Source organism: Rhinopithecus roxellana, chromosome 9 (assembly GCF_007565055.1).
Source record: "Rhinopithecus roxellana isolate Shanxi Qingling chromosome 9, ASM756505v1, whole genome shotgun sequence".
NCBI classification, from domain to species: Eukaryota; Metazoa; Chordata; class Mammalia; order Primates; family Cercopithecidae; genus Rhinopithecus; species Rhinopithecus roxellana.
In genome coordinates, this window is record NC_044557.1 from 112,320,033 (window position 1) to 112,347,569 (window position 27,537).

At 41.8% G+C, this 27,537-nt stretch overlaps 1 protein-coding gene across 1 annotated transcript in view; it reads left to right on the forward strand.

The window, feature by feature from the left end:
- Positions 1 to 27,537, forward strand: part of DOCK5 (dedicator of cytokinesis 5) — a 238,167-nt gene that overhangs the window by 135,715 nt on the left and 74,915 nt on the right. The window contains exons 14-22 of the mRNA XM_010378154.2: positions 5,199 to 5,323; positions 7,713 to 7,811; positions 9,145 to 9,217; positions 12,651 to 12,754; positions 13,741 to 13,924; positions 20,629 to 20,726; positions 20,984 to 21,073; positions 22,478 to 22,578; positions 24,638 to 24,772. Of these exons, the coding sequence (XP_010376456.2) occupies positions 5,199 to 5,323; positions 7,713 to 7,811; positions 9,145 to 9,217; positions 12,651 to 12,754; positions 13,741 to 13,924; positions 20,629 to 20,726; positions 20,984 to 21,073; positions 22,478 to 22,578; positions 24,638 to 24,772 (1,009 nt within the window). The remainder of the gene's footprint in view (positions 1 to 5,198; positions 5,324 to 7,712; positions 7,812 to 9,144; positions 9,218 to 12,650; positions 12,755 to 13,740; positions 13,925 to 20,628; positions 20,727 to 20,983; positions 21,074 to 22,477; positions 22,579 to 24,637; positions 24,773 to 27,537) is intronic.

Here is a 27,537-nt window from a genome sequence, read left to right on the forward strand (position 1 = left end):
CGATTCCTCAGGAATCTAGAACTAGAAATACCATTTGACCCAGCCATCCTATTACTGGGTATATACCGAAAGGATTATAAATCACACTGCTGTAAAGACACATGCACACATATGTTTATTGTGGCACTATTCACAATAGCAAAGACTTGGAACCAACCCAAATGTCCTACAGTGATAGACTGGATTAAGAAAATGTGGCATGTAGGCCGGGCGCGGTGGCTCAAGCCTGTAATCCCAGCACTTTGGGAGGCCGAGACGGGTGGATCACTAGGTCAGGAGATCGAGACCATCCTGGCTAACACAGTGAAACCCCGTCTCTACTAAAAAATACAAAAAAAAAACTAGCCGGGCGAGGTGGCGGGCGCCTATAGTCCCAGCTACTCGGGAGGCTGAGGCAGGAGAATGGCATAAACCCAGGAGGCGGAGCTTGCAGTGAGCTGAGATCCGGCCACTGCACTCCAGCCTGGGCAACAGAGCGAGACTCCGTCTCAAAAAAAAAAAGAAAAAAAAAAAAAAGAAAATGTGGCATGTATACACCATGGAATACTATGCAGCCATAAAAAATGATGAGTTCATGTCCTTTGTAGTGACATGGATGAAGCTGGAAACCATCATTCTCAGCAAACTATTGCAAGGACAAAAAACCAAACACTGCATGTTCTCACTCATAAGTGGGAATTGAACAACGAGAACACTTGGACACAGGAAGGGGAACATCACACACTTGGGCCTGTTGTGGGGTAGGGGAGTGGGGAGGGTTAGCATTAGGAGATATACCTAATGTAAATGACGAGTTAATGGGTGCAGCACACCAACATGGCACATGTATACATATGTAACAAGCCTGCACGTTGTGCACATGTACCCTAGAACTTAAAGTATAATTAAAAAAAAAAATTAAAAAATCATCTAGAACAAGGGTTTCCAGTGCTAGTCTGTGGATCAGCTAATCAAGATCTCCTTGAAGATCTCCATGAAAATACAGATTCCTAGATTTCTAGAGACCGATTCAGAGCTCCCAGGGTGATCCGGTGGTGAGTCAGGTCTGAGAAATCCAGGTCTAGACCCAACTCCCTGGGCTTGGAACTCCTTCCTGTTGTCCCATCACCATGTGAACTGGTTCCAGTTGCCTCCTTAACTCTCCCCTGTACCCCCTTGCCCTCTAGCGAGGAGCTTTGACTCTCTGTCTTCTGTGTCACAGGAGTGATTCTGTCCACTCTCTTTCTGTTTTCTCACCTCTGCCAGCCCCACTCCAGCCTCTCAAGAGTAGCTCTCATGAGAGTCACCCATGATCATGGTATCTCTACATCTGATTGGTGTTTTCTAGCCTAGTGATCAGCTCTGTGACCTCTCAGCAGCATCTGACATTGTTGAAATAGTTCCTTCCCTTCTCATTGGTGACCCCTCACTTTTCTCTGTTTCTCCATTTCCCTGGGGCCTCTGCCAGAACCCGTTTGCCACCTTCTCATGTTCTGCTTCGCCTCTAAATGTCGAAGTTCCTTGCTATTTGGTTCTGAGACCCTGTATTAGTGTGCTTGGGCTGCCATAGCAAAATACCACGGACTGGGTGGTGTCAGCGTTAGTTTTCTCACAACAAAGGATGGGAGACTGGAAGTTCACCATCAAGGTGACAGCAGGGATGGCTTCTCGGGAGGCCTTTCTCCTTGGCTTGCAGATGGCCATCTTCTCCCTACGTCTTCACTTGGTTGTCCCTCTGTGCATGTCTGTGTCTTAATCACTTTGTATGAGGGAACCAGTCATATGGGATTAGGGCCCACCTATATGACTTCATTTTACCTTACTTCCTCTTTTAAAGGCCCTATCGCCAAATACAGTCATATTCTGCATTACTAGGGGTTACGGCTTCAGCATATGAATTTGGGGAGGACACAGTTCAGCCCAGAACAGCCCTCTTTCTGTCTCACCTGTATTTTCTCCCTAGGGGCATCATCCACTCACTTGGCTTTCATCTCCCCATCACCTTCAAATCTGTAGCTCCAACACCAAGACCTCTTTAGTGAACTCTAGGACCATATAGCCAGCTATTTCCTGCCTCAAGACTCCCCTCTTGTTTTTTTTTTTTTTTTTTTTTTTTTTTGAGACAAGGTCTTGCTCTGTCACCCAGGCTAGAGTACAGTTGTGTGATCATAGCTCACTGTAAGCCTCGATCTCCTGGGCTCAAGCAGTCCTCCCACCTCAGTCTCCTGGATAGCCGGGACTACAGGCATGAGCCACCACATCTGGGTAATTTAATTTTTTTTTTTTTTTTTTGTAGAGACCAAGTTTCATTATGTTGCCCAGGCTAATCTTGAACTCCTGGGCTCAAGCAGTCCTCTTGTCTCTGCCTCCCAAAGTGCTGAGATTACAGGCATGAGCCACAACACCCAGCCCCTCCTTGCTTTAATTGGCTAATTCTTACTCAGCATCCCCATTTGGACCTCATAATTCTGTGCATCTAAGGCCTGAGGCACCTCTCTTGTGTTTTATCTAAGAAAATAGCACCTCCATCCATTCATCCATCCGTCCATCCACCCACCCACCCACCCACCTGTCTATCATCCATCCATCCACCCACCCATCCACCTACCCATCCAACCGTCCACCTATCCATCCACTCATCCACCTATCTAACCTCTATCCATCCACCCACCCACCCATCATCCATCCATCCATCCACCCACCCGCCCACCCATCCATCCATCCATCCATCCACCCACCCACCCATCATCGATCCATCCATCCACCCACCCACCCATCCATCCATCCACCCGCCCACCCACCCACCCACCCACCCACCCATCCATCCGCCTGCCCGCCCACCCGCTCACCCATCCATCCATCCATCCACCCACCCATCCACCCACCCACCCATCCACCCCACCCATCCACCCACCCACCCATCCACCCACCCATCCATCGATCCATCCATCCACCCACCCACCTACCCATCCACTCATCCATCCACCCACCTATCCATCCACTGCACAAGCAAGAAGCCAGAAAGTTACCCTTGATACCTCCCTTTCCTTTACAACTCACATAAATTAGATAAGACCTGTCAGCATTACCTTTGAAAGGACTCTCAAATCACTCTTTCCCTTCTCTCCATCTCCATTGCCACCACCCGAGTTGGAGCTACGATGTCCTCTTCCCTGGATAACTGCTATAACTTCCTACCTGGTTTTCATGTTTCCGCTCTCTCTTTGCTCATTTTCTCTTCTTCGTACTGCATGCAAATGTTCTGTTTCATAAGCACACCTGATCTCACCCCACTCCTGTCTCACTGAAAACATCTTACTGACTTTCATTTATGTGGAGGGTAAGTATAAAAATTCTTAATTTGCCCACCGGCCTCAGGGGCATCTGGCTTACTTCTGTCTCTACAACCTCATCTCACACCAGAACACCCCCTCACTGTGAGAATGTCACTCAGGTTGTCTCCTACCTCTGGGCCTTTGCACAGGCCACTCTCCCTGACCATGCTAACAGCTGAAAGGAAAGATTCCCATACCCCGCAGACGAGGTCAGGACCTGGTTTTGTGCATTCACAGAGCCTGGCATGTTCCTCCATTGGTAATGGTGGGTTTACTTATGCAGATTATTTGACTGGTGCTTCTCTCCTGCACTAGACTGTAACCTGAGTTGGGGCAAGGATGGTGAGTGGCTCACCATCGACACCCAGACACCCAGCACATGCCTGCTGCAGAGTAGGAGCTCAAGCACTTTTTAAAATGAATATTACCGCCATCATGTGATTATACCATAATTTATTCCACTAGTTCCCTGTGCTTGGAAATTTAGACTGTTTCCACGTTTCCACTTTTATAAACACCACAGTGAATATCCTTACAGATAAATTATTGCCCACATTTTTAATACTTTGAGACAAATATTACCAGTGGAATTGCTGTATTGAGACTTTTGACACATTTTCAGTTTCTCCATTGACAAAGAGTGTGTCAAGTAAGATTTCAAACTGTGCTGTGTGAATAAGCCCCTTTTTCTTCATCCTCAGCAAGTGTAAGCAGTATCTTATTTTTTTCCAGTTGGGGAAATGATCAAAATGATCACTGCTCTAAATATGCACTCCTGTTTTCTTATAGTGTTAAAAGGTTTTGTTTTTTACATTGGGAGGCAGTTTAATACAGTGCAGGTTTTGGAATCACTTTTTCAATAGTTTTTTCATCTAGGAGTTTAATATACTTTACATTTATTCCAAGTTTCCTTTATGTACTTCAATAACATTCAATATTTTTCTTTAATATGTGGGCCACACATTTATTAATTAAATTTCTTTTGCTGGGTAATGAAGAAGAAACGAGCAGAAAGCATCCTTTCATTGATAAAATCAAGTAAACTGATTTAAAGAAATGTAAAGTACTCTAGGCTGGGCATAGTGGCTCACACCTGTAATCCCAGCAGTTTGGGAGGCTGAGGTGGGCAGATTGCTTGAGTCCAGGAGTTTGAGACCAGTCTGGGCAAGATAGTGAGACCCCTTCTCTACAAAAAATACAAAACATTAGCCAGGCATGGTGGTGTGTGCCTGTAATCCCAGCTACTTGGGAGGCTAAGGTGAGAGGATCACTTGAGCCCAACAGGCCGATGTTGCAGTGAGCCAAGATTGCACCACCACACTCCAACCTGGGCAACAGAGCAAGATCATGTATCAAAAAAGAAAAGAAAAACATACTCTATAGGCTTTCAGAAGGAGTGTCTATCTCATCAGGTTGTTCTATAGATTAACAAGTTAGTTTGTAATTGATTACATTAATACATATAAGACATTTTGACCAGTGCCTGGCCCAGCATATAATAAGCACTCAATAGACAGTTGCCTTCATTATTATCAGATGTATTCAAAATATCACAGTCTCCAAGGCACTATTGAAAAACGATCTGCCACTGTAACCTAATAATATATAATACATATTTATTATTAGACAGAAATTTTTAATAGAGAAAGAATTACTACTTAATTTTCTATAAAACCACAGTGTAAAGACATCTTGGTATGCATGGAAAGGTAAAATGAGATAAGCTGAAGACAGCAAATGCATATGAAAGCCTCTTGTGAAATGAGTAGTTCAGTATAAAACCAGAACATTTCATATCGTCTTTATCTTTTGTGTCATATGACATTGTGAAACTTAGGATGACTTCTCTCAGCAACACTCACAGCATGCTTGGTCATATTGCAGGAGATGTTCGGAATGACATCTATGTCACCCTGATCCATGGCGAATTTGACAAAGGGAAGAAGAAGACGCCAAAGAATGTGGAGGTGACGATGTCTGTGCACGATGAGGAAGGCAAGCTCTTGGAGGTGCGCAGTGTGGCTCAGAAATCCTGCTGCCATCACATCCATCTTTACAATCACCATAGACTTTTGGCCGTATTTTAATTCTTCGCATCAGGATGGGTTTGGTTTTTCCTGAGAAAAGAAATACAAAGACTGTTAAGTTTATGATTAGCAATGAGCAGTTTCACTAAGGAAGCTATCTAGACTCTTATTTTTATATTTCTCCTGTGCTAAGAAATAGCTTCAGCCCCTAATGATTTTATGTGTAAGCTTCCAATGCAGAGGTTATTTATCATTTTCAACTTATTTTGCCACTTTCAAGCTTGTTCAGTTACTCTGAGGCTTTAGCTAAGTGGCCTGGTTGCTTGAATAGCATCAGAAAGCACATTTCCTTCCCTGGGTGAGCCGAACCAAAGAACATGCGCTCATCAGAGACTGAAACTGGAAGATCCCTTGGGTAGGCATCTGCTACCACTGCTCTTTAGTGGTTTTTTTGTTTGTTTTGTTTTTTTTTTTTTTTTTTGAGACAGAGTCCCGCTCTGTTGCCCAGGCTGGAGTGCAGTGGTGCGATCTCCGCTCACTGCAAACTCTGCCTCCCGGGTTCACGCCATTCTCCTGCCTCAGCCTCCTGAGTAGCTGGGACTACAGGCACCCGCCACCACGCCCGGCTAGTTTTTTTGTATTTTTAGGAGAGACAGGGTTTCACCGTGTTAGCCAGGATAGTCTCAATCTTCTGACCTCGTGATCTGCCCACCTCAGCCTCCCAAAGTGTTGAGTTTACAGGCGTGAGCCACCATGCCCAGCCTGCTCTTTAGTTTTAATGAACAGGAAACTGTAAGAAACTTTAAAAGGAAGAGTTATTTTCTCTGGAAACACAGGCATTAGTGGCAGAGCTGGGAGGGTATCCAAGTATCCTGAATTCAAGTCCAGAGTTTCTCCAGCTCTGGCAGCTTTTCTTTCTTTTTTTTTTTTTTTTTTTTTTTTTTTGATGGACTCTCGCACTGTCACCCAGGCTAGAGTGCAGTGGCACAATCTCTGCTTGCTGCAACCTCTGCCTCCCAGGTTCAACCAATTCTCCTGCCTCAGCCTCCCAAGTAGCTGAGATTACAGGTACCCGCCACCACACTCGACTAATTTTTTTGTATTTTTAGTAGAGACGGGGTTTCACTATGTTAGCCAGGCTGGGTTCAAACTCCTGACCTCGTAATCTGCTCACCTCAGCCTCCCAAAGTGCTAGAATTACAGGCGTGAGCCACCATGTGCAGCCTGCGTTGTTTTGCTTTGCTTTCCTCTTTCTTTTCTTTTTTTTTCTTTCTTTCCTCTCCTTTCCCTTCCCTTCCCTTCCCTTCACTCCCCTCCCCTCCTTTCCCTTGCCTTCCCCTCTTCTCCCTCTGCCTCCTCTCCCCCTCTCCCTCCCCTTCTTCTATTTTCTTTTCCATTTTCTTTCCTTCTTTTTTTTTTTTTTTTTACATTAAGACAAGATCTAAAGCAGGTATCTGCCAGCTTTCTGCCCACATAAAGAAGTGAGTCCTGATTCTGACATCAAAGAGGATAGGCAGGAGGTGGTCGCAGGAGGCTGCATGACCTCTGCTGAACTCCAGCTCTTCTCGTTTGAGCCGTAGTTACCTGCTTTGATAACCAAGGACCAAGCACTTGATTGACTTGACTCACAGAGTGTCCTGTTGCAGAGTTGTTTGAGGCTACAATGAAATACAATTTCATCACTTCCCATGGATGTTACAATCCATTAAGGAAGCAGATAGCCAGGCAGTTCACTAAGTCAAGTCATATTCTGCATGAGAGGGAGAAACTGAATGCTGTGAGCCACTGTATGAGAGTGCTTTATTTGTGCTGTTGGTAAGAGCAGATGAGCTCATTTCAAGTAGACACCTTCTCCTGTTGGTCATTTTGTTTGATAGTGCCCCACCAAGGGCTGGTTCTACTGAGCTAAGTGGTTCATGACCAGGAAAAGATGCAGCCCTGAGTTTGAGTGAATATGCTGTGCCAATACCCCAAGTCCCTAAAACAGAATGTAGACAGGAAAGAGAAATGCTTTTCTGCAAACAGTGGCGCGTCTGCATTTGTCACCTAACTTCTCATCATCGTCATGTTTCCTGAGAGAGAAAAGAGGAAAGAATCAGAGGAGAATGCATGCCTGGGGAGGGAAGAGAAAATACAAGTTACAGGAAAGAAGAATATTTAGGCAGTGCTGGGTTCCTTAACTGCTACCAAATTGATATTATAGACCCTTGAATAAAGTGATAGAAATTCATTCTCTGTTCTTCATTCCCCCAAACTTAATCAGCCGATCAGTGGATGTGTTTTGGGGTAAGGGGCTTGTGCATGGTATATGGGGTCCTCTTCCTTTTCTAAACAAAATTATTCCCTTCTAATTTTTTCCTTCCATCCGAAGAAAGCAATTCACCCTGGTGCTGGATATGAAGGCATTTCAGAATACAAATCAGTAGTCTATTACCAAGTCAAGCAGCCCTGTTGGTATGAGACTGTCAAGGTGAGAATGAGTCATTTGCAACCCCTGTTATCTGTTAAACCTCAGTTAGATTCCTATCTTCTGTTTACCCCCAAATTATTCCTACTTTATTTTGAAATTTTTAGATAAGTTGCCTATGGTGTGCAGTAAGAAACGAATCGGTAATTATAATTCTGTATTAAGAGCATTTATCATTAAGAAACTCAGTATTCTTCAATAATGTTCTCATTCATAAATGTATGGGAATTTGAATAGCAAAGCTGGTGGTTGACGTGATGGATATAATAGACTGCCAAGACGGTACAAAACCAAACAGAAATTTTCACACTGTGCAAACAGTTTCCTAACATTTTTTTCTTCTTGGCCTCTCACCAAGTGTTCTGGGCCTCTTTTCAACTTCAATATGTGTATTACACATTCCAAAGTGCTTTTCAGATCAGTCATCTCCTTTGAGCCCCACAAGGGCTCTGCAACTGGAACAAGCAGGTGTTGTAACACCGTCTTTCTGATTAGGTACTGAGGTTCAAAGTTCAGTGACTTCCTAGGATCCTAGAGCTGACTGGTATCAGGGCCCGAACTAGAGTCCACTTCTTCTGAATACTAGGCTCCATCAGCTCTTTCTGGTTGTCGAAGTCACACGAGTTCTTCATGGAAAAAGAAAAATTTGTTTTAATTGCATTCGTATATCTCAATTTAGAATTAACCATTTTCAACAGTTTTATATAGTTCATATGTTTTGAATGATGCTGTTGATAGAAATTTATATTGTGCTTTTTAAAACTACTTATCTCAGTGCATATGAATTCTTCAGATATGTATTTTAGATACTTGCATGAAGTTTCATTGTATAATCATGCCGTAATTGAACTGCACACCACAAATCTCTGCTCATTTGAGTGCCCCAAGGCCCTGTTTCTTCTCTCCCCTGTAGATATGTAAGCAACAGCAAGCTGCTTTATGAGCCCTAATTATTACCTTTCCCCCTCTTTATGGAATAATTAGGTCTTATAGAGCCAATCATTACTATATTTACACACATCTTGCAGTCTGAAAGGTCCTGTATAGACCTCAAAGTACCAGTATTCCCCCTCTGAGGTATTACTGTTTCTTATTTCAGAAAATGCTAGAAATTCACAGTATCTCTATACTCAGGATCTATGATAAACAGCAAGATGATCTGAGATTCTTTTGATTTGAAAATAGCTCAGTCTCCTTTGAATGAAACCTATACCAAGTCTCACTCTCTAGTAATTTGTGCTGTGGAAAGTATAAAATTGAGCCTAATTCCATGAAATAAACCATGCATGTGAAGTACTTTGTGTCTGTAAACTATTAATTTCTTACTATGACACAGGTATCCATTGCTATAGAAGAGGTCACACGCTGCCATATAAGATTTACCTTCCGACACAGGTCATCTCAGGAATGTAAGTATTAAGAGGTCTATGACATATTTTCACTTAAAAAAAATTTGCTCTTTCTTGACAACCCTCTTGTGAATCTGGAGAACAAGATATTTGGAAACCAGAGACTTGGCAACTTTCTTTTGTAACTCACTGGTGCTAAGGAAATCAGCATAATGTATTTTGCTCGGCTTGCAAGGTCTGTGTTATCACTCTATATTAGGATTTCCTCAAAATGTGTTTTGTGAACATTAATATTCTCAAAGACAGCAGTCCTCAATCTTTGGCACCCAGAGACTGGTTTCGTGAAAGCCAATTTTTCCAAGGACCAGGAGCGGGGGATGGTTTCAGGGTAACTCAAGCACATTACATTTGTTGTTTTCTTTATTCTTTTTTTTTTTTTGAGACGGAGTCTCGCTCTGTCGCCCAGGCTGGAGTGCAGTGGCCGGATCTCAGCTCACTGCAAGCTCCACCCCCCGGGTTTATGCCATTCTCCTGCCTCAGACTCCCAAGTAGCTGGGACTACAGGCGCCCGCCACCTCGCCCAGCTAGTTTTTTGTATTTTTTAGTAGAGACGGGGTTTCACCGTATTAGCCAGGATGGTCTCGATCTCCTGACCTCGTGATCCGCCCGTCTCGGCCTTCCAAAATGCTGGGATTACAGGCTTGAGCCACTGTGCCGGGCCTGTTTTCTTTATTCTTATTACATTGTACTATATAATGAAATAGTTATACAACTCACCATAGTGTATAATCAGTGGGAGCCCTGAGCTTGTTTTCCTGCAACTAGACAGTTCAGATCATCAGGCATTAGATTTGCACAAGGAGTGTGCAACCTAGATCCCTTGCATGCACAGGTCACAGTAGCGTTCAGCTCCTGTGAGAATCTAATGATGCTGCTGATCCAACAGGAGGCAGAGCTCAGGTGGTAATGCGAGCAGTGGGGAGCAGCTGTAAAGACAGATGGAGCTTTGCTTGCTGGTCCGCCACTTACCTCCCACTGTGTAGCCCAGTTCCTAACAGGCCACAGACTGGTACGGGTTCATGGCCTGGGGTTTGAGGTCCCCTGCTCTAAGATGCTACTAGATGCTCTGTAACAAAAAGTGTTGTGTTTCACAATCAAATAGGTGTAGAAAAGGCTATATATACCTTGTATCTCCCTCCTAGACATTCACAATGCATGTTGCCATGTTGCAGTAGCAAGAAAACTGTTTAGTCACTTGTCTCCCCAAATTATCATTTTTCTCATGAAAAAACTGTTTCAAGTCTTAGGTCACAGTTCTTGAAATGGCTGCACTAAAGTGTGAGCAGAGAAGAAAACTGATTGTTTTCAGACTGATCACAAAATTTCTGGAAGCTTCTTATTCTCATTTAGCACTGCATAAAAATGTAACCCCTCCTTCCAAAAATGCATGTGTTGAACACCATCTACACAGCAGGCTGCAGGTGAGGCTCTGGTCTATGACAGCCAGCTGGACACTGCCACGTAGAGTCTTTGTGGTCTGGTTAGGAAGATAAATGAAAAAAGTGGGTGATTATGTACAGAATAGGGTGATGTGTATATTACAAGGGGCAAAGACTTGTAATGGATACGTAGCACAGTACCTTACCCAGTCTGGGGGATTTATGCATATAACTTCCTACATCTTAGCTGAGACTTGAAGGAGAGTAGAAATTAGCCCAGTGAAGGGTGGCAGGAGAAATATGTTTGGAGAACCACAATGAGCTTAGTAAGGCTAAAGCAGGACCAGTGGAGCAATAATAGTATCAGGTTGAATCGTGTGGAATTGCCATTTTTTAGGTCTAAATGGCCAAATATCAGCCATTTCATATGGTTCTGCATAGCTAACAATGATCGATTAACAATTAACAAAGATCAAGTTCGTATGAAATATTATGTGAGGCTGGGCGCAGTGGCTCATGCCTGTAATCCCAGCACTTTGGGAGGCCGAGGTGGGCGGATCACGAGGTCAGGAGATCAAAACCATCCTGGCTAACACGGTGAAACCCCGTCTCTACTAAAAATACAAAAAATTAGCCGGGCGTGATGACGGGCGCCTGCAGTCCCAACTACTCGGGAGGCTGAGGCAGGAGAATGGTGTGAACCCGGGAGGTGGAGCTTGCAGTGAGCTGAGATCACACCACTGCACTCCAGCCTGGGCCACAGAGCAAGACTCCATCTCAAAAAAAAAAAAAAAAAAAAAAAAAAAACCAAATATTATGTGAAGCTATATTTGTGCATGGTCCTGTTTAGTATCCACAATAATATAATAAAGTACATTCTACTTTTATCTACATTTTTACATAAAGCAACTAAGGCACAGAGAGGCTAGGTACTTGCCTGTGGTCACAAGGCTAGCATATGACCAGGCTAGGTTAGCACCCAGGCAGTCTGATTCTAGCTAGGCTGGAGCCAGGTCACAAAGGCTGAAGATGCTTTTCAACCATGTTAAGGAGGTGCAATTCAAGGGTGGTTTCTGGTTTTGAGATTTTGGGAGGGGTTGGTCTATGTTCATAACAGCTTTACCCATAGTACTCCAACACTAGAATAGCCTAAATCCCCATCAGTAGGAGAATGGATAAACAAATTGAGGTAAAATCATACAATGGATGACTGCTCCACCAGTGTGGGGACCCGAGCGTCACAGCAGACCACAGAGCCGTGCCTATGATGAGAACAGGCCACAGGTTACCCAGTCAGAGCCACTGAAGCAGGGGACCCAGTGAGTTCAGAGACTGGCTCCGAAGACCAAGAGAGAGGTGCTCTGCCTCCTCATGAAGCCGCACCCTCCTTCCAGCCGCCACAGGGTATACAGATCTTCTTTCCTGGCACTGGAGCTGGTATTCTGGGGAGGAAGGGGGAAGAAACCTTGGGCAGCACCGTAAACCCTAGAGTAGAATAAATATCTTGCAGAGCCTGTTTTAGAGCAACATAAATGGAGATCTCTCATTCAAGTGTTTTGAAGCAGGGTGATTGACATGATTGGATTGGACTTGGGAAATCTCATTCCAGCGTAGAGAATGAGTTGGCTGGGAGAGCCTAGAGACAGAGAGGGGCATTGGGAAGGTCCTGTAGAAATAAAGAGAAGAGGTGAGGTTGGCCTGAAGTCAGGAAGGGACAGCAAGACAGCAAGAGAGAGAAGAGACAGGCCCCAGAGCTATTTAGGACATGGAGTTGACATGGGGTGGAGTTGGTGTCAACACCCACATTTCCGATTTGGATGACTGGGTAGATACTGGTCTCATTTATTAGGGGATGTAGGAAGAGGAGAGCATACTTGGGGGTGCCAGGCAGTTTCATTGGCACACGGTACGTGTCTTATTGCATTTTGCTGAATTGTGCTTATTAGAATATGGTTGAACGCCACACCCCCAAGCAAAATGTGAAATCATCTGTCATAGCCATCGCCTCCTGGTGTCTTTCTGCACTGCTCAGACATGTCTTTCTGCTTTTTCAGCCAGAGATAAATCAGAGCGAGCATTTGGGGTGGCCTTCGTGAAGCTGATGAACCCAGATGGCACCACTCTGCAGGATGGGAGGCACGATCTGGTGGTTTATAAGGTGGTGCTAACAGAAAATGGCTGAGAAAAATATTTACTCCCTTTCAAATGGCGTTTAAGGCTCCTTTCACATTTATTTGTACAAACATCAAACCCTTCTAGAGCTATCTGTACTTGCCCATTAAAATCTAGAAACTCGGAAGGCTCTGGGCCCTCCAGCTTTGTGGTTTCCCACCTCCTTTCTGGAGAGAGTGAGTTGCATTATTACTGAGTCTTCTAAGGAGGCTCTCACCCTCTCCTGCAAATGGTTTTCCCTAGCAGGGAATGGTAAGGGGTCGGCCTCTCATCATCTGCTCTTTGCGTCCTGCATGGCACGTGGACAGGTGCACCGCTGGGCTTCAGTAGCATGTGATGGATGTGGTTTTCCTGTCACCATGAGCCACATACCATTTCTCTGCTCTGGGGGCCTTCCTTCCTTCCTTGAGAGTTTTGTCTTTGTTCTTCTCTTCTAACTGGAACTGAGCTCCCACTTCTACTGAGATTTTAGAGTATAAAGTAGATGCTGGAAGATCTCATTTATCCAACAATATCTGGCGGTTTCCCCACAGTTGGCTGCTCTTTTGAGATTCATCTACCTGATGAGTATTTTTCTTAACCTCTTAGTTTATGAATCATTTTGGAAGGGATGGCAAGCTCTTTCTTCTTCCATCAACCATCAACCCAATAAAGTATAATTGTCCCCATTTAGAGACTGAAGAAAATGAAATTTAACTTTATTCTGCAATGTATTTATTTTCTCTAACAGAGACTAGGATATTCTGGTTTCTAGTTCACAACTTAACTCTGTTACCATTCAATCATGAAATTATTTCTGGGCTCAATGTTTGCAGAGAGATACCATAGTATCTCAGAGTTGGAAGGGATCTTCAGGATAATTTGATAAAATCACGCTTCTCATGCTGGAAATGCATGATAGAAAAATTGTTTTTATTTGCATATAAGAGATGTTGGCCATCATTTGGTGTTCGTAACATGCTTCCTTTTTAGGGTGACAACAAAAAAATGGAAGATGCTAAATTCTACCTGACCCTGCCTGGGACCAAGATGGAGATGGAAGAAAAAGAGCTTCAAGCGTCCAAAAACCTGGTCACTTTCACCCCAAGCAAGGATAGCACTAAAGACAGCTTTCAGATCGCCACCCTCATCTGCTCCACAAAGCTCACCCAGAACGGTAGGATGGTGAATACATTGACACAAATAAGCTTCCTGCTCAGCCTTCCTGGGCTCCTTGGTTAGGCTCACAGGGCTGGACCATATGGGGCTGAGTCTTATAAGGTAGGATGTTGGCCAATTGGATTCTGCTCTCTGCTTTTCAAGTGGTATTCTGGGTAGAATTGATCACATTGCACAGCTTCTTTGGAAGTTTCATTGTCCACTTGAAAGCAGGATGAAAAACATTTTAGAATTTTAATATCATAAAACCTATAAGTGTATTTATTAACAGCAACTGTAAAATTCAAAAGCCATATGTTCCCTGATAGTGCATTCTGTATAGTATATGCAGGAAGAGATGTTGGTAATAAGGGGAGGAGCCTGGCAAAGAAGTATAATCAGTCTCCTGTCCAAACGGTATGGCAGGGCTTCCTGTTTGAGTTCTGTCTTTCCCTCATATATTCTTCTCTTCCCCATTTTTTCCCAAGCAGTCAGGGATTATCATAAATTCAGCTGAATAGTTCAAAGAGGGCTTCATTTGGTTTTTCCTTCAAATCTCTGATATCAATTTTAACCTCTCTTGTGTAGATTGTGGCATTTGATAGCCAATATCAACTTCTTATTTATTTAACTTAAGTGATGTGTACGGAGCCCTACTGGATGTAGTAAACCAAGAAGGAGCTGCCTAGGGGACTTGCGCTAGAAATTCTATCTCCCGTATGCTGTGTAGAGACTGGTGCCTTGGCCTTGTAGACAGTTAGAGTGAGGTACAGGCAAGAGCTCTGCCGTAAGGGGTGCAAAGATAGACAAAACAGTGTAGTTATAGGGTAAACCCAGGTATCAGATCCCTGATCTTTAGAAGGGCTCAGTATTAGGTTTGTTTTGACAAATCATGGTTGACAAAAAAAAATAAGGATTGCATTTCAACTTGGACGAGTGGCTAGACTCAACAGAGTGAAGTTTAGGGCTAATCCATGTGTGCAAATAAAAGCATGCTCACTAAAAATGAAGCCAGAAACATAGAAGATGTGACAGAACCATCAGCAACATACCCTTGTTATGGACAAAGTGAATCTATTAACAATTAACTGCTGGTAGGTTAATGGGTGCAATATTTATGGAGGATAATTTAAAAGGCATATCAAGGATTTTAAATGTCTTCAGACCCTTTGAGCCTGTGATTTGACTCCTGGAAGTGGAGCTTAAAGTAGTACAAAGTAAACAATGAGAGATGTGCACGAAGATTTATGTACAACGATGTTATTTCCCTCTTATTTGTAACAGGGAAATACTGGAACCCACCCAAATGTCTGATAGTTGGGGTCAGTTTAACCACATTTTATAATTAAGTGACGAAATATATGCAGCTGCTAAATATGGTATTTCAAAACATAGTGAAGGACACAGTGAACTTTTTAACACTGTACACAGTATGATCCCAGTTTTATTTGGGTATATGTGAGCAATCTGCAGCCAGATTACCTGGCTTCAAATCCCAGCTCTGCCACTTATTAGCTGTTTCATCTTGGGCAAGTGACTTGATATCTCTGTGAACTGGTTTCCTTGTCTTTAAAATGGGAGCAATAATCGTATCTATTTCAAAGAATGCAGTAAATTAAAATAAAAACAAAATAGCATTCGATCTATATTGTGAACACTGTAATGTCAGCTATCACGATCATCATTTTTTGTACACAGAAAAAGACGAATAGGATCAACTCAAAGTTTGATAATTCTTGTTTTCTTTACTCTTTTTGGTATTTTCCAAATTTTTAACTATGAAATGTCAAAATGTTATTCTTTGAACTAAGTATGGTAGTATAGTATATAAAGCATTAATATTTTAAAACTGTCAAGGGATATTTAAAAGGGATAACACTTACTGAACATCTAGTAGATAATCCTTTCTGGACTACAAATCAAAGAGGAATAAAGAAAACAAGAATAAAAGTTTGTGAAATTACTAGTAATGAAAAGCAAAAGGAATTTCTGTTAGCGATAACCATGTTGTTACATTGTTTGTTATCTCCATGTCAAAAATGCAGGCTTTCCTGACAAGTTGCAGTTCTCAATGTAGACCTTTCATTTGCTGGTATACCTACTTCACCCCAGCTTCTGAATGTTCTTAACTAGCCTGTACTATCTTGATACGGTAGCCCCCAGACCCATGTAGCTTGTAAAATTTCAATTAATTAAAATTGGAGAGTGGGGCGATTCAGGAGAAGTTGGACAAAAGGTACAAAAGTTCCACTAGACAAGAGGGTAAGTTCAAGAGATCTGTTATATATCCTCGTGGCTATAGTTAATCATATAGTATATACTTGAAAATTGCTAAGAGAGTAGATTTTAAGTGTTCTCACCACCAAAAAATAAGTAATGTGTATGTTAATTACCTTGATTTACCCTTCCACAATGTGTGTGTGTGTATCAAAACTTCATGTTGTGCACTGTAAATACATACAATTTTTGTTAATTAAATTTTATTAATAAAAACAGTATAAATCAGTCCGCTGGTTGCCCTAGTCACATTTCAAGCACTCTGGTCTCCTGCAGCTGCTAACTTTTGTGTTGGGCAGATGGATATACATTTCCATCATCACAGAATGTTCCTTTGGATGACACTGTATGCTTTACTTTGTCATCCTTATTTCTGATGTTTTGATTTAAAAAAAGACAAACTCATCATAACACATACAAAAAAAGTCAGAAGTAATATCTTATTGCAAAGAAGGTTTAAAAAGGCAAGCCTCATCTGAATCAGAGAGGAGTGACCTGCCATCCAAATGGACTGAGAGCAGGGAGAGGGACCAGGGGACAGAGAGGGAAAGATGGAGATTTGGCAAAGGCATCGCAAGCATCAGGGAAAATGGGGTATTCCAGGGACAAATGATTGTAGATTATTCATGCATTTGCTTTTTTCTGACTTGATGGAAATTATAAAGAATGAATTTGATTTAATAAAATGCCGAAGAGCATTAATAAGTCATCGGCTAACTCTGAGGGCGTTGACTGAGTAGAGAGGGTAGCTGTGTTCTCACTGAGAGGGTGAGCAAAGGCATTCCTCCTTCGCCTGAGGAGAGCTATTCAGACTCAAAAGGTTAAAAGCCACTGGAGTTTTAACAGAGAGATCTTGGAGACTCTTTTTTGTTTACTTGATTTGTTTTTTCGATACTAAAACAGACCAATTTGTGTGGGATCATTGGTTTCTGGGCCCAGTGGAAGGGAAGAATAGATTTGTTTTTCCAGGAAAAAGAGAGGAATGTGCAGGTCCCCAGAGGTATGTGGCCTTGGACCAGGAGGTTCATACTCGTCAGTCATTTCAGCCTCCAGCGCCAACTTTGCCATGATCATTTCCAGCTTATTGACCAGAAAATTGAGTTTTAAAGTGGCAACAAATCTTTCTTAAGCTCTTAAGCGGTGGACTTGGATTTTGAAAACAGCTCTTTGGAGCTCCAAACAGTTTACAGTTTGTCGTTTTGCAGTTAGAGTTTCCAAGATCGGTTTGTTACAAACTCCAGTGACTTTTAACCTTTTGAGTCTGAATAGCTTTGTCGTACTTCCCTTTTTAAAAGTATGTGTTCTTAAATTCTCTTCCTAGGGTAGAAGGCAATTACTACCCTAAATGTGGGGATTCTCATGCCCTTGTTTCTCTTTATTAGTTTTGCCGTATCTGTAGCCCTTAAAGTATATTGTTTCATTTTGCATTGTTTTTATTTTTTATAAATAAATTAAATTATTAGTCCCTTAGTTGCCCTAGCCACATGTCAAGTGTTCAGTAATCTCCTGCAGCTGGTGACTTTTGCATGCCACCTTACTTATTTTTCAGTGGTGAGAACACTTGAATCTATTCTCTTAGCAATTTTCATGTATACAGTATTGTACAGCCTACAGGATTAATGTAGTTAATAATTGAACTGTCTAATTGAAGTCTTGTGTCCTGTGTGAATTCTTGTGTAACTTTCGCATTACTGAATTCAGCATTACTGAGGATTTGAAGTATCCAGAATTCTTACACATTTCTGACGAGAATGTAAAATGGGAATAGTGACTTTGGATAATATTTAATATGGCTGAAGATATTCTTCCTGATGCCCCAGAAATCCCACCTTAGTTTTCTGTGCTAGAGAAGCCGCTCTACCTGTATACCGGGAGACGAATGAGAGTGTTCGTAGCAGAATTGCTTATGGTAGAGAAAAACTAGAAGCAACCCAACTGTTTATCAGCAGCAGAGTGGATAAGCAAATTGTGTGCACCCATACAACTGAATAGACACTGCACAGCAAGAAAAAAAATTAGAGCTACAGGGATAAACCTGTATACATCTTAGAAACACAGCAAGCCTGGGGCTCTTTCTGTAACCCTGTGTCACTGCTTTCCTGGTCCTAAGACCTAACAGTTCACCAGATGCCAAAATATTTTCCTATGTGAGCCGTGATCTGGCATGCGGGTATCACTAGGAAATAAACCTCTGGGATGATATTTGGGTACTTTGTTGGGGCTGAAGCTGCTGGGTGAATATTCACCCCTGGTGAAGGGACTAAATCGTTTTCCTCCAGCGGCTATGAGTGAAGTGATGGAACGAGCAATACCTTTGACTAGCCTGTGGCAGAAGTCAGAGCTGGAGAATATGGAAGTGGACGGTGCCTAGTGGAAGGCCTAGCACTGCACCTATGTTAATTACCTGCTGAATGAATGAATACATTAATGACTGGGTTAAGCATATTACCAGCTTCGTTAGTTACTGGTTCCCTTTCCATTCATTCATTTATTCCTTCATCAGACATGTATTGAACACCTAATAGATGTCTACTATTATGGCGAGATAAAAGAATGAACACTGTATGGTTCCTGCCTTCAAATGGCTCAAAACTATGGGAAGAGTCAAGGAGACACCAAATACATCTTACCAAATACATAGTATTTCTGGCAAAGGGAAGAATATACACAAAGACACACATATTTCAGAACCTGCCATGGTTGGGCGGTGGTGATTGGATTTCTCTGACTGCTAAAGGGTAAAACAGAATGGTGGTGGTTGGGGTGTGCTGGAGTGACATAGGTGGGGCCTTATTACATTCTCTGTGTGGCATTGGAAGTTTATTCTGTAGACACAAGGAATCCTTAGGCATTAGGTTTTGGCGGTTTCCCTGGGCCTAAACAATAGGCAAACTGATAAACACCCTCATGAAGCACTTTGACTATTTATGAAAAATACACATGTGTAATGACTTATATATTTCTACGAATTCATTGATTGAAAAATAACAGCCGGATGCCCTGGCTTCCACCTGTAATTCCTTTGGGAGGCACTTTGGGAGGCCAAAGCAGTAGGCTTGCTTGAAGCTCAGGAGTTCAAGACCAACCTGGGCAACATGGCGAAAGCCCATCTCTACAAAAAATACAAAATTAGCCAGGTGTGGTGGTGCACCTGTAGTCCCAGCTACTCTGGAGGCTGAGGTGAGAGGAATACTTGATCCCAGGAGGCGGAGGTTGCAATGAGCCGAGATTGCGAGATTGCACCACTGTGCGAGATTGTACCACTGCACCCCAGCCTGGGTGTCAGAGCAAGACCTTGTCTCTCAAAAAAAAAAAAAAAAAAAAAAAGTATGTATTGCTACATTTACTAGATAATGCTCTGAATAGAAATAGTAGCTTGATGTACTAAACTAGGTGATAATACAGTCACAGTCCAGATAACTGCAGTTTCTCTCTGACACTTTTATATTTCTTAATAGAGACAGGGTCTCTCCATGTTGCTCAGGCTGGTCTTGAACTCCTGGACTCAAGTAATCCTCACGTCTTAGCTTCCTAAAGTGTTGGGATTACAGGCATTAGCCACTGCGCCCAGCCTCTTTGACATTTTTAATAGCTCAACATTTATTAAAGCTGTAAGTGGCTTAAAGTTTCAAAATTCTCCATTGTAAGTCAAAAAATGCCTTAATATTTTTATCCCAGACTTATCCTAAGGGCTATGAATGTGTTCCACCTTTTTTTTGAAGTAGCCACCTGTCTCATTTGCTTGTCTATTTCTTCAGAGAACTCTGGGGAAAACAGTATGATAGAATAGCAAGGAGTTGGTTGTTCAAATCAGATAAATATGTAATAAAATTCCATTTCTACCTCTCCTAAGGCATGTAATTTAACTCCACAAAGCCTCGGTTTCCTCATCTAAAAGATGGAAAAAATAAAATCTGTGTGGTCATGATGTTGAGATAAATTAATGTATATATATATATATATATACACACACACGTACACGTGCGCGCACACACACACACACACACACACATATATATGGAGAGAGAGAGAGAGATGCACACGTACCTATGTTTCTTCTTTCCCTCTGAATCCACCCAGACATAGGTAGTGATAAGGGACGAGTTAAGTAAGGCAGCAAATTAAAAGTAGGAAGGTTACATAAGCGTGCTTTTTAGCTTTACTTCTTATGAGCATGATGTTATTACTTGAGAAATGTTAGTTGCGGTCAGATATTCTTTTAAGTTCTTATGCATTAATAGTTAATTTTTTTCTCTTTGAAGAATGAAAGAGGACCACAAGGTTTTCCCCGACTTAGATGGGAGATAGTAAAAGAAAACATAGGCATCTTGAATTAGACACTATTAAGAGCAATTACCTGTTCTAGAGAAGTCTTTAGCTATGTCCTGAAATGGTCTGGGTTGTTCTGTCTCACCTGTGTCTAATGTTTATGGTTGTTCTTCCTAGTTGACCTGTTAGGTTTGTTAAATTGGCGTTCCAACTCCCAGAACATTAAACACAACCTAAAGAAGTTAATGGAAGTGGATGGAGGAGAGATTGTTAAGGTATGTTTATATATTCATAGTTAGAAAACATACATACATACATACATATACCTATTATACCAGTTATACCTAATTGGTTCAACATTGAAAATTAAACCATTCATTGTAAATGTAAAACTTATCTACATTGTTAAACAAGTGTGCCAGTTTTTAAAAAATGCTATTTTAAACCTCTTTGATTTAAATCTAGTTGTCCCCAGATTGCTATGGTATCTATGAAAGCATCAAAATAACCTCTCTGTTTTTCTTATCTTCAGTTTTTGCAAGATACACTAGATGCACTTTTTAACATAATGATGGAAATGTCAGACAGTGAAACCTATGACTTCCTTGTGTTTGATGCACTGGTAAGCAGTTAAACATATTAACTAGTGTTTATTGCTGCAACTTTATAGTTTTCAATATTACGCTGTTGTGAGTGATTGTGTGAATATCTTCTCGCATAAGTATTTGTTTCCATCTCTCTGGTTATTGTGTTAGGCTGAATTCCTAGAATTACAATTAGAAACAATGACTTATATTTCAGGCCTTTATTTGTTTGTTTCCTGTTAGATCTCACTTTTTGATATGCTCTTTCTTATTAGAGAAAATAAGGTGTTTTATTTTTATTGGAAATCAGGAATCATTTTAACTCACATTACCATTGTCTGGAGGATTGTTACATGTTGTGTGTGTGTGTGTGCACTGGTGTGTTTATGCAAGGGAGACTGAATTCACAAGTCAGAGGTGAATCTGAGCCTCATTAGGCAGAATATTCAACCCAGCAGACAATTGAGTTTGTCACACAAAGCACTTAAACCTTCAACCCATTGCAAGAATTGAAATCAGAATAGGGATAAGCGATATCAGAATCTGGGAAGGCCAGAGGTGAGGGTGGAGGGGAAGAAGCTGAAAGGCCCCAAAGCAAGCATCATTTTTACCTTGGTGGGGTGAAATTTCAGGACAGGATTTTTCCTGAATGCCACAGCTGAGGAGGAAGGTCAGTTGCAGCTTTAGGGGATTCACCAGCTTGAAGAAACTAGTCAGTTTAAGAAATAATCAGAATATTAAAGCTACGGTTTAAGATAAAGAAAATACCACCTAGTTGAGATCCAACTGGTTGGACTCAGGTTTATGGGAAAGAGAGACGGTGGTTATGGATGCTGTGGGACAAGGAAACAGATTCCTGAGGGACAGAGCAGCTGGCAGTGGGCATAGATGGAAATCCCAAATGCCCCTTGCTTTTGACCCCTCTGTCTTAAGCAGGGCAGTGTGGTTAATTTTAGGCCATGTGCCTGATGGCAGTGCAAGGGAATATACAAGGGGTAATTAGGAGATGACACTCTGGTGACGTTGTTATTGGGGGCACTCATAGTGTACCCAGGAGAAAAATGTTGTGCAATGTTTCATTAGTTGCATCCTTGGATTAGAGAAAACCCCTTTCCAGAACCTCCTTCCTCCTGCCCCTTAGGTTACCTGGGCACCGACTCCCCTGTCTTTGAGATACCTAGTCAGCTCCCTGAGGCCAGGGATTCTGGCTTGAATTGGTTTCTTCACAGCATTTAGCACAGTGCCTGACAGGTAATAGCCTCTCTATTTATGTTAAATAAATACAATCCTCAAGACTTGACATCAGCTCTGGAATGGTAGAGTGGGAATGCTGCAGAAAAGATCCAGAGAGAAAAGAAGGCACCGAGATGTTAAAATCCAGCTTGTTGGCAGAATACTTGGGATTGTGCAGTGCTGCTATTTCTGTTTTTCACTTTTGGCAGGTATTTATTATTTCACTGATAGGAGACATCAAGTTCCAGCATTTTAATCCTGTACTTGAAACCTACATTTACAAGCACTTCAGTGCCACTTTGGCATATGTGTAAGTATGATCTGAGGGAACTGTGTGTGGTTGGATCTTTGGATTTGTACTCGTAGGGCTGGATTGTTGAGAAACGAGAGGAACCTGTGTTCAGTAAATGTGCCTGGTAAGGCAGAACTCTATTCTAAGCTTCTTGTTGGAAAAAGGGAACCATCTAAATATTCTAACTGTGGAAAGGGGGCTAAGATCAGGGCCTTCCTTCTGGATAAGGTGAAATCTCCTTAAGAATCCAGAGTAGGCCAGGCATTGTTGCTCATACCTGCAATCCCAGCACTTTGTGGGGCTAAGGCAGGAGGATTACTTGAGGCCAGGAATTCAAGACCAGCCTAGGCAACATAATGAGAACCTGTCTTTACAAAAAATTAAAAAGTTAGCTGGGTATGGTGGCACACACCTGTGGTTCTAGCTACTTGAGAGCCTTAGGCAAGAGGATTGCTTAAGCCTGTGGAGGTCAAGGTTGCGGTGAGCTGTGATCATGCCACTACATTCCAGCCTGAGCGACAGAGCAAGACCCTGTATCTAAAAACGAAAATTAAAAAAAAAAAAAAATCAAGAGCAAAATGAATGACAAATGACCCAACTCAGGATCTTAGAGGTTGGATGTCAGTGGGATTGGCCCGGGGAATCAAGGAGATCAAACCATGAATTAAACAAGACCAAGTTTGATAGAAGAAAAGGTCGTGCCCTCAACCCTGTACCACAGATGCTTTGTAAAATGTATTACTTACAGCATATGAGAAGATTTCTTTTGCCAGTCTTTTGCATAAGAGGCAGTGGTCTCTACATTTTCCATAGTGCAGCCTGCCTTCTATCATTGGTTTATGGGCTCCTGACTAAGGAAAACAACTAAAGTCCACTCCATATTCCTCCCCAGAGCGCTCACCATGGCACTGTATGTGCCTGGCACACCCACCCCGTTGCCTTCCAGTTATTGTGCAGAATGTGATAAATAGTGATAGGAATGTAGCTGGATTGGTTGATGATCTTCTTATGACAGTGGCTTAGGCCACATCATGTAGATTGCTGCCCAGTGACCTGTCAGCAAGTACACCAGTGACGGTGGCCGTTCCACCCAGAAGCCTCACATCCAGGTGGGCGGTAGCTATAAATGAGGAAATCCCATCACTGTGATCAAACCGAGCCAAATACAGCACTCACTCCAGGTGGTAGTAGTCTGGGTTTACTTGCAAGACTCGATCAATTCTATATGTTTCCTTTTTTAAAAATAATAATTAAGCCAGGTGCTTGAACCCGGGAGGCAGAGATCACGCCACTGCACTCCTGCCTGGGCGACAGAGCGAAACTCCCTCTAAATAATAATAATAATAACTGTTATTATAGTTACTATATATATATATATAACATAATTATAATAATAATATTATTATAGGAAAGCTCAAAGATTCCCAGAAGGAAAGTTTAAGATTAAAATATCAGTGCCCTCCAAAGTCTAAGGGATAGCACAAAATGAAGGCCATTCCTAGCCCAAAAACTCTAGAAAGACACAAAGAGCAACCTAAAACCCCAGAACAGTTTTTATCTGTTGAATGCTTAGAACCATGAATGTTCCAGAGAGTCAGATTGAGCTCCTTTTTCTTCACTCCATGAAGTTTCTATCAGGCTCCATATTGAGGGGTCCCAAGGGATTGGGGCAGAATAAAAGGAATTAGGCTTCTTTTAAGTCAACTCCTGTAGGCAGGCATAATCCCTCCTTTATGGGAGCATCTGAAGATGTCAGAATTGCATACCAGAGATTAAAATATCCTAGCAATTTGGGTCACTTCAACCATTTCATTTCATAACCCTCCTGTTTAATCCCACAAAGGGAAAGAAACCTTTTCTAGTATTTCTCAGCAGAAGGGTAGTTCCAAACCTAGATGGCAGATGAGGAAACTTAATTGGAAAAGAGTTAATTTTGCTGTTCAGGGCGTATTCTAGAAGATATAATTAGTTATGACTTCTACTTCCAGCATGCCACATTCCCCTCTTAGATAAGTTACCCAAGCCTCAGAGTATCCTGTTGCTCATCAGCTTAATTTTTCTTTCTCATTCTTCAAAGGAAACTCTCCAAGGTACTGAACTTCTACGTGGCTAATGCGGATGACTCCAGCAAGACTGAATTGCTTTTTGCTGCGTTGAAAGCCTTGAAGTACTTGTTTAGATTCATCATCCAATCTCGAGTGCTCTACTTGAGGTAATATTAACTGCAGTGAAGATGTTTAGATTATCAGCCGTCGCTCTGTGTAGTTTTTCCCTGACTCTGCACACTGGTGTTCAGCTCTGTGAGCAGTTAGCTCTTAGAATTGCCTTATTTCAGAGCTGCAGGGCTGAAGATGGAGGTGGGCTGTGTCTCTGTTGGAGAAGACTCTTGAGAAGTTCAGCAAAATTCTGGGGCAGTAATGACCTCAGGACTTGGGGAAGCAGGTTCCTCTGGCAAGATTGTGCCTAATACAGCTGATGACTTCATGACAATATTGAGTGTGCAAATCTAGGATCATGATCTGCTGTCACTAGCAGAAGAGGCAGTCATCTCGGGGGAGATGTTTCCTGAGATGAGTGTTTCCTTGTTGACACTGTGCTTAGCTACCTGGGCAGCTAAGCACTAAAGATAGGATTATTCCCTGTTTGGATTCCTAGCATAACAGTTCCATCAAAAATAGAAGAAACCACAAAAGAGCATGTACCTTTGCAGGGAACACTCACAACCCCAGTGACTTTCCTCCCCTTCAGAAATAGCTGTATTTCCCAACTGTTAAAATGTGTTTCTAAGGAAAAAATAAAAGGTTTGTAGATTTAAGCATATGTATTTTTAAAAGAAACTTTGTTTATTGAAAAAAATAAAATTAAAGGCAAACAACCTGCAAAAAGTTTGCATATAGTACAGATGAAAGGTTAATAGCTTTTCTCAGTTAAAGCTTTTATAAATCAATAAAAGAATGATAAATAGCCAAAATAGAAAACAAAAATGGTAATTTACAAAAGAAAAATTTAAATGGTCAATACATTTAAAAAAATTTCATACTATCAAAAGAATTTTGATACACACACATGCACACACACCATCTTTTACCTATACATTTGAAAAAGATTAAAAATCTTTGTCCTTTGATGATATTGGGCAAAAATTGGCCCTGTATTTCAATTTTGATGCTAATGGAGATATAAATTCTTCAGGATAGAAATAGACAGTATGAATAAAAACAAAAAAGAAAAAATTTAAGGAAAGGAAAAAGTGTCACATTTGTCCAGTAATACCTCACAAAAAAAATCTATCAGATATGACAAAAATGAACGTGCAAGTATGTACATTCAGTCATTTCAAATGTAGGGTATGTTAATGAGGAAAGAGGACCATGATAGATTCTTTTTTTTTTTTTTTTTTTTTTTGAGACAGGGTCTCCCTCTGTCACCCAGGCTGGAGTGCAGTGGTGTGATCTCGGCTCACTGCAACCTCCACCTCCACCTCACAGGTTCAAGCGATTCTCCTGCTGCAGCCTCCCGAGTAGCTGGGACTATAGGCGCATACCACCATGGCCAGCTAATTTTTTCGAGATGGGGTTTCACATGTTAGCCAGGATGGTCTCCATCTCCTGACCTCGCGATCCCCCCACCTCGGCCTCCCAAAGTGCTGGGATTACAGACGTGAGCCACTGCTTCTGCCCCGATAGATTCTTAAATGATAAAACAAACGTGTAAAGCCTGAGTACAGTATGATCTTCCTTTTAAAATAATACAGATTTGAACTATGTATAGTGAAGAAGACTGGATAGATAACATGCTAAAGTGGTTTTTTTGTTGTTGTTTCTTTAGAGTTTTTTAGGGTTTTTTGTTTTTGTTTTTGAAACAGGGTCTGGCTCTGTCGCCCAGGCGAGAGTGCAGTGGCACGATCTCAGGTCACTGCGCTTTGCTTCCCAGGCTCAAGCAATCCTTCCACCTCAGCCCCCCAAGTAGCTGGGACCAAAGGTGTGCACCACCACACCCAGCTAATTTTTATATTTTATGTACAGACAGGGTCTCTCTACGTCACCCAGTCTGGTCTCAAACTCCTGGGCTCAAGGGACCTGCACATCTCCGCCTCCCAAAGTGCTGGAATTACAGGCATGAGCCACCACGCCCAGTCTGAAATATCAATAGTACGAAAGCTTCGGGTGACAGGCTTGTAATTTTTTTCTCATTCTTTATATTTTTATTCTTTTAGCATTTTAGTTATATTTATTATTATATTTTTATTTGCTTTTTTTATATTCTTTTTGATTTTTAAATGAATATATACTTTTCTAATTGTTTTTTAGAAATGTTTAATGACTTTAAAACCCATCTGGCTGAATGACCGTTCCACCTTCCCAGATGGAAGTGAGCAGTATTTTCCACACACATAATTTATGCAGAGTCTCTGTATTTGCTTTCTTTTCAGAAGGTCTTCTTTTGGCAGGGCATGGTGGCTCATGCCTGTAATCCCAGCACTTTGGGAGGCCGAGGTGGGTGGATCACAAGGTCAGGAGTTTGAGACAGCCTGGCCAATATGGTGAAACCCCGTCTCTACTAAAAATACAAAAATTAGCCAGGCGTGGTGGTGGGCACCTGTAGTCCCCGCTACTCGGGAGGCTGAGACAGGAGAATCACTTGAACCCAAGAGGCAGAGGTTGTAGTGAGCCGAGATTGCACCATTGCACTCCAGCCTGGGTGACACAGCAAGACTCCATCTCAAAAAAAAAAAAAAAAAAAAAAAAGAAAGAAGGTCTTCTTTTAAAGTTGGTTCATTATATTTTCCAGTTACGGTACATTTCCATATATTGAGAATGGTTGGGGCATGGAGTGTTCTACCAATGGAACATCCTCTTACCCAAAAGTTTGTTTGTATAGTAAACCCTGATGTCCAAAAATCAGTATCACCTTTAAACTACAGAAAGAAAACCTGAATGTGAAATTAAAATGTATTTTCTTATGGATGGTTCACTA